Genomic DNA, 7,227 nt, shown 5'->3' with positions numbered 1-7,227 from the left:
TTTTGTTGTTGTTGTTAGGTTGCTTTTCCCTGTGTCTACTTGGATAACCTTGTTCCCAGCACTCCTGGGCCTCTTGCCCACCGCCCTTGTCCTGCCTCTCCATCCGCATTCTTGGTGTCTTTGGGGGGCCCTTAGATCAAGTGTTAAACTGCATGATTTTTTTTTTAAAGGAGGTCATCAATTTTTTAAAAAAGATTTATTTTTTATTATTATTATTTTTTTTATTGGAAAGGCGAATATACAGAGAGGAGAGACAGAGAGGAAGATCCTCCGTCCGATGATTCACTCCCCAAGTGAGCACAACGGCCGATACTATGCCGATCCGAAGCCAGGAGACTCTTCCAGGTCTCCCACACGGGTGCAGGGTCCCAAGGCTTTGGGCCGTCCTTGACTGCTTTTCCCGGCCACAGGCAGGGAGCTGGAAGGGAAGCGGGGCCACTGGGATTAGAACCGGCGCCCATGTGGGATCCTGGGCGTGCAAGGCGAGGACCTTAACCACTGTGCCACCGTGCTGGGCCCATCAGTCTGTTACTTAAGTGGCCCCGACATTGCTGGTACAATGTCAGACAGTCCAGCATCTCATTGTCTAGATATGTCTAACAGTTTCACCGGGAGTCCATCTTTGACTTAGAAGTAGGGATGCATACTGCATTGTATCTGCACATCTATTTTTTTTTAAACATTATTTATAAGTCAGAGCTGGTTCACTTCCCCAGTTGGCCACAATCGCCAAAGCAGAGCCAAGCTGAAGCAAGGAGCTTCTGGATCCCCCACCCATACCTTTGCTATCTTCCACTGCCTTACCCCCAAGTATATTGGCAGGGAGCTGGCACTGGAGCATCCAGGACTTGAACCAGCAGCCATACGGATGCCAACATCACAGGATGTGGCTTTACCCATGATGCCATAGCACCAACCCCTAATCTACATGATTTAGCTGGAGGAAGCTCCTCCCTTAACCTTCCTTGAAGCTGCCTGGATCTCTGCCTCCCTCACTGGAAGTCATGGACGTAGGGATAAAATGTCTTCAGCCTTGGGCCCAGCACAGTAGCCTATTGGCTAAAGTCCTCGCCTTGCATGCAACTGGATCTCAATTGGGCGCCAGTTCTAATCCTGGCAGCACCACTTCCCATCCAGCTCCCTGCTTGTGGCCTGGGAAAGCAGTCGAGGACGGTTCAAAGCCTTGGGGCCCTGCACCCGCGTGGGAGACCCAGAAGAAGCACCTGGCTACTGGCTTTGGATCAGCTCAGCTTCAGCCATTGTGGCCTCATGGGGATGAATCAATGGACAGAAGATCTTTTTCTCAGTCTCCTCTCCTCTCTGTATATCTGACTTTCCAATAAAAATAAATCTTTAAACAAGAGATGTCTTCAGCCTTGGCCTCCCTTGTCTTGGCTATGGAGAGCAGAAGTGGCTGGCTGAGCAGGGAGTTTGGTTCCTATACCAAAGACCACCACGATATCATCTTGCAAGGAGCTGCCATTTCCTTCAGTGGTTCCCTCAGTGTATTGAGTGTGAGGACGTCTTCCTGCAAAGCCCCCCGGGAGCACCTGTCTCACAGTCATTGCGTTTGCAGCTGCTGGGAGAATCTTGGTCAGCGTCTGGAGGGAGGGCTGCGGGGAATGCTAGCCTTGGGGCTGGGTGAGTGGAGGCTGAACGTGAAGTGCAACACAGTGTAGATTCCACAGATGCTTGCCAGGCACCCAACTGCAACCTCCAGGCTTAGCCTTGCAGACACACGATAAACAAGCGAGTGCTGAAGCATTGCTTTGTCTAGTAAGGGGACAAGATAATTGCTGAATAGGAACACAGCTGGTCAATGTGGGACCACGAGGACGCCTGCTAAGAGGACATGATTTCTAAAAGGTAGAAACTGGGGGGTGAAGAGTAATTGAAATCACAGACCCGAGGGGCTGGAACGGGGCTCCAAGGAGGCCAGAGAGGGGCTCGGCGGGAAGCTGAGGGCACTTGTTGGCTGACTTTCATGGGCGACAGTCATGGGCTGCCCTCCCATGACTTCCAGCAGACAAGCTGTTTGAAAAGCAGCAGCTGTTGGAGGCCTGGCAAGGATGGCAGGCCACAGGTAGGGAGTCCTGAAGCAGCCTTTAAGTACCAAACTGTTGTCCTTGGTGCTGGGGCAGCTTCCATGCAGAACTGTGACCTAGGGGGGAAACCAGTGCCCTGGCCCCCAGGCTGCCTACTGCTGCTTACCACTGAGTGCCAGGAGATCAGGGAGGACCATGGAGAAGGGAGGCCTTGGGCTGGTGCCCAAAGGGCTTTGCTGGCCTTGGGGGCAGAAATTGGACCCTGTACTTCCTGGAGGACAGCAGAAGGCATGGTCGCCAAGGGAGGCTTTGGTCAAGCCTTTGCTTTATACAATTCAAGTATCAAGAGGAGCGTTTGGTTCCAAATTTAGGCTTGGAGGTAGAAGGCCGGTTAGTTACCCAGGCAGCTGGGGACTGTAAAGCTGCTAGGATTTCCTAGGCAGGTGTCTGGGTTCCAGGACGGGGCACACTACAGTGATAGAATGGACCTTTGGTGACGGGCTAGATCCCCCGCCCGGGTGGGATGGGGCGGGCCGGTCCTGGGAGAAAGGCAGGGGGCGGGGCCAGGGGCCACTTAAGGCGGAGTCCCAGGCGTTCTAGCAGCGGAGCCGGGCAGCAGCGGAGGCCGACTGGGCTGGCATTCACCCACGACCCCCCTTCCCTGCTATGTCGGTCTATCCGTAGCAGGTTGCAGGCCCCCACTCCCCCACCCCGCCCCAGTGGCATGTGGGCAGAGCTAGCGGTGGCCAGGTACGCAGAGTCACTAGGGCTCTAGAGCACTCTGGGGGGCACCTCTGGTGCCTGCGGAGATGCCCAACTGACAGGCGAGCCGGTGAGGACAGAAAAGTTCCCTTTGGGCCCGCGTCCGCTGCATCCATGGCACTGCCGGCCAGCTTACTGCCTTTATGCTGCTTGGCGCTTCTGGCGCTCCCGGCCCAGAGCTGCGGGCCGGGCCGGGGCCCCGTGGGTCGGCGCCGCTACGTGCGCAAGCAGCTCGTACCGCTCCTCTATAAGCAGTTTGTGCCCAACGTGCCTGAGCGGACCTTGGGCGCCAGTGGGCCGGCTGAGGGGAGGGTGGCCAGGGGTTCCGAGCGCTTTCGGGACCTTGTGCCCAATTACAACCCCGACATCATCTTCAAGGATGAGGAGAATAGTGGTGCAGACCGCCTGATGACCGAGGTAAGGAGCAGCTCTCCCCCCACCTGCGCGCGGACTAGGGAAGGCTGAGCCGGGCTGCAGCCACGGACCTGACTCCCAAAGCCCTCCCCCTTGGCCCTCCACCCCCCACCCAAAACCCTGCCTGCGGACTGGATCCAGTGTTTGGGGGGGTCCCCACTCGGAAAGGTTTCGATGGAGAGGAGCAGGAGGAGGTCCGACTAGTGAGAGTGAAGCTGGGAGAGGCAGCAAGGGCGGGGAAAGGAGGATGGCGGCAGGCGAGACGGGAAATGGCTGAGGCGTGGACCGGGGGTCAGCCACCCAGCCAGGCAGGAAGGGCTGGGGTGAGCTGGGGGCCAGCAGCCGGGTAGGCAGCAGACAGAAGGTCTCAGCCTGACTCCTGACCTGACTGCAAAAGCCCTGGAGTCAGAGAGACCCAAGGGGGGCTGGAGAAAGGGAGTCCAGGGTCAGGTCAGCAGGCCACCTACCTGGGCAGTGTGGGGTGGGTGGGAGTTCTCCTGGGGGCTGGACCCAGGGCAGGCCTATTCTGAGTCATGACTGAGAAGGACAGATGGGGCCACCTGGGGGGAAGGGATCCTGAGTGTCCCCAAGGACCTGGTGTAGCTCACAGGGTCACTTCAGAATTAGCGAGTGAGAGAAACTGCCATGCTAGAGGATCTTCTACAGACTTGGCTGAGGGGAGTGACCCCTGGGCAAAGGAGGCAGGTGCGTGTGTATGTCAGCACTGGAAGGCGAGATGGGCTCATTTCCCTTCCACCCCTCCCCATGCTGGAGCTGGGCCCCAGGAGGAAAAGCAATTTAATCAGAGTCTCCTAGCTGATGAGTGGCAGGAGTGGAGGCAGAATCCAGGGCTGCCGACTCTAAGTCCTATACACTTTCCATTACACCACCTAATTGTGTATGGGGTGAGGAAGAGGGGGGAGAGGGAGGGGCACGGATTTCCTCTGATTCGTTTCCAGTTTTCCAGGTTACTTTCTTTGTCAGGAAAACCTGTCCAGGAGAGAACCCATTCTCTCACCCCTACCCAGAGATCAGGAGGGGGACATTCCCCTTCGCCCCCTCAGTCAGGGCCACAGTAGCTCTTTGCAAGGGCTGCACCTGTGGCCCTTGGTGGGGGAGGGCGCAACGAGCCTGCCCTGGGAACCCCCTGGGTCCCTGTTTATCTCCCACACCGCTGCTGCAAAAGGCCTCCATTGACTGGGCTCTGCACTGGGCTGCTGCCCCCGCAGGTCAGGGCCCTGGGCCTCCTCAGGGATGGACAAGAAGGACGAGAAGTTGGAGGCAGTTACCACTTAGCTGTTCATAGCCCCCCACCCCCACCCCGCCCTCCCTCCACCCCTAAGTTTTATGGAGGTGAAGCCATGGGGGGGGGGGGCAAGGCTGGGTGTGCAGGCAAGGAGAGCCAGCCTCTGGCAGTTAGGATATCAAACCCGCCGGCGAAAGCTCAGATTGAGCAGGGAGAGAAGGAGCGGGTCTCTCCTGGCCCCTTCCTGGGCTGTCCAGGCCAGGAGGGCGCCACTTGGAGAAGAAGAGGGTCTCTCGGCGCCTCCTCCTAGGCTGTCTGGGAGGGCATCAAGGTCTCCAGCTCCCAGACTAGCCCAGCCAGAGATAACTCCGCTTGCACTCCCTCGCAGCCAGTGGCTTTCCCAATCTCCCCTCCACCCCCACCCTGCAGGGGTCCCCCCCCCAGATGAGCTGCCTCCGGGGCAGCTCCCAGCATTCTCAGGTGCTGCTCCCACGCCCTCCTGGGCTGCCTCTGGAACAGACCCTGGCAGAGATGGGAGAGCAAAGGGGACTCCTGGGGGCTGGCTAAGATCCTAGAGCAGGAGCTGGGATGCCTGGCCTTGCTGGGGGAGGGGGCCTAGCGGAGATGGGGGGGCGCGGCTTTCTGCCCTTTCCTCTCCCGGAGCCGCGGTGGCTGCTGAAAAGCGCCTTTGTGGTTCGAGCTGCTGAGTCTGCTCCTCGCTGCGCGTCCTCGGCCCTGGCCCCGGGATTCTCGCTCAGTTAAGTCATCCTGGAGAATGGGCATTGTACTTGGGGACAGCCCCCGCCACCCAGCTCTTTTTCCAGCAGCCCCGAGACTCGCTCCTTTGGGCACCTCTGTGGGGGGCACCCAGATAAGGAAGGGGTTAATGTTGGGAACTGCAAAGAGGAGGAGGAGGAGGAAGGAAGGAAGGAAGCGATGCCCAGTGCCAGGGAAGGCCATGAAACAAAAGATGAATCAGGCGGAGGGAGGGCAGCCGGGGCCTGGGGCAGGGGCCAGGCTGGCTCAGGGGCTTCTGTGGTGCAGCCCAGCCCTCCCTCACCCAGCTCCCACCACCCTTCCTCCCTTCCAGGTTTAGCTATGCGGTGTAAGGGGGAGGAGGGGCAGGCTTTAAAGAGCGGGGGAAGTGGGTGGGGGTCTTCACCCTAGTAGGCGACCCCACCCAGGGTTCCTCTAGGAAGCCTTGGGGGAGGGAGTACCACTTGGCGACTGCATCTGCTCAGATTCTCCTTCTACTCAGGACGCCCCCTCCTCCAAACCCGCTGGGAGGATGTGGGGGAGGGTCGACCCACCTACCCGGTTCCCCTTACCCCCAAAAAGGATACAGAGGGGAGACTAACTTGTGCGCTCTCCGCCAGCGCTGCAAGGAGCGTGTGAACGCGCTCGCTATAGCAGTGATGAATATGTGGCCCGGAGTGCGCCTCCGGGTGACCGAGGGCTGGGACGAGGACGGCCACCACTCGCTAGACTCGCTGCACTACGAAGGCCGGGCACTGGACATCACCACCTCCGACCGCGACCGCAACAAGTACGGCCTGCTGGCGCGCTTGGCCGTGGAAGCCGGCTTCGACTGGGTCTACTACGAATCCCGCAACCACGTCCACGTGTCGGTCAAAGCCGGTATGGTAGTGGGTAGGGCCGGGAGGGGCCCCTTGGGGAAACTGAGTCTACAAACCGCGCCCTCCTCTCCGCCCCGCCCCCGCCCCCGGTGTTGACTCCGTGCTTCCTGCGCTTGTGGCCCCGCAGATAACTCCCTGGCCGTGCGGGCAGGCGGCTGCTTTCCGGGAAACGCCACCGTGCGCCTGCAGAGCGGCGAGCGGAAGGGCCTCAGAGAGCTGCACGGCGGAGACTGGGTGTTGGCAGCCGACGCGGCAGGCCGGGTGGTGCCCACGCCGGTGCTGCTCTTCCTGGACCGGGACCTGCAGCGCCGGGCCTGGTTCGTGGCTGTGGAGACCGAGCGCCCCCCGCGCAAACTGCTGCTCACGCCCTGGCACCTGGTGTTCGCGGCTCGCGGGCCAGCGCCCGCGCCAGGGGACTTCGCCCCCGTGTTCGCGCGCCGGCTGCGCGCGGGAGACTCGGTGCTGGCGCCCGGCGGGGACGCCCTGCGGCCGGCGCGCGTGGCCCGCGTGGCGCGCGAGGAAGCCGTGGGCGTGTTCGCGCCGCTGACGGCGCATGGGACGCTGCTGGTGAACGACGTCCTGGCCTCGTGCTACGCGGTTCTGGAGAGTCACCAGTGGGCACACCGCGCCTTTGCCCCTTTGCGCCTGCTGCATGCGCTAGGGGCGCTGTTCCCGGGTGGCACCGTGCAGCCCACCGGCATGCACTGGTACTCTCGGCTCCTCTACCGCCTGGCTGAGGAGCTGCTGGGCTGAGCGCCCCAGCCGGACCCAGCTGGGGCTGGGGTGGGGGCTGCTGGCCGAGACCTGGGGGTGAAGTGGAAGGGAGAGGCTACTGGGGAGGACCAGAGGGGCAGGAGGGCTGTGGGGACTGCCTGTTTAAGGGGTGACAGAACTGAGAGAAGTGATCCCTGGGTAGCTGTTGTTGATGGCAGATCTCTTGGTGCCCAGGGCTTTAGCCCCACCCAATAGTTTTATTTTATTTTCTATTTATAAATTGTAATATAATGATCTGCTTGCTTGCCCAGCCTGTGAAGGGAAGGGGCTGGGGCACTGCCTTAACTGCTGCCTTGACACAGCCAGACATTTTGACTGACAGGTGGGCTAATAAAGGGGAGGCTTCTGG

At 60.1% G+C, this 7,227-nt stretch overlaps 1 protein-coding gene across 1 annotated transcript; it reads left to right on the top strand.

Moving 5' to 3' along the window:
- Positions 1 to 2,661: 2,661 nt before the first annotated feature.
- DHH (desert hedgehog signaling molecule) lies at positions 2,662 to 6,857 on the top strand. The gene is made up of 3 exons (XM_040978626.1): positions 2,662 to 3,224; positions 5,844 to 6,105; positions 6,232 to 6,857. The coding sequence occupies exons 1-3, from the start codon at positions 2,922 to 2,924 to the stop codon at positions 6,855 to 6,857; spliced, it is 1,191 nt and encodes a 396-aa protein (XP_040834560.1). The 5' UTR covers positions 2,662 to 2,921.
- The last annotated feature ends 370 nt before the right edge of the window (positions 6,858 to 7,227 follow it).

This window comes from Ochotona curzoniae, unplaced genomic scaffold (genome assembly GCF_017591425.1).
Source record: "Ochotona curzoniae isolate NIBS_2020 unplaced genomic scaffold, NIBS_Ocur_1.0 contig_1014, whole genome shotgun sequence".
Lineage (NCBI taxonomy): Eukaryota > Metazoa > Chordata > Mammalia > Lagomorpha > Ochotonidae > Ochotona > Ochotona curzoniae.
Note: the sequence above shows the minus strand (reverse complement) of the source record. Positions and strands in the feature narration are given on the sequence as shown.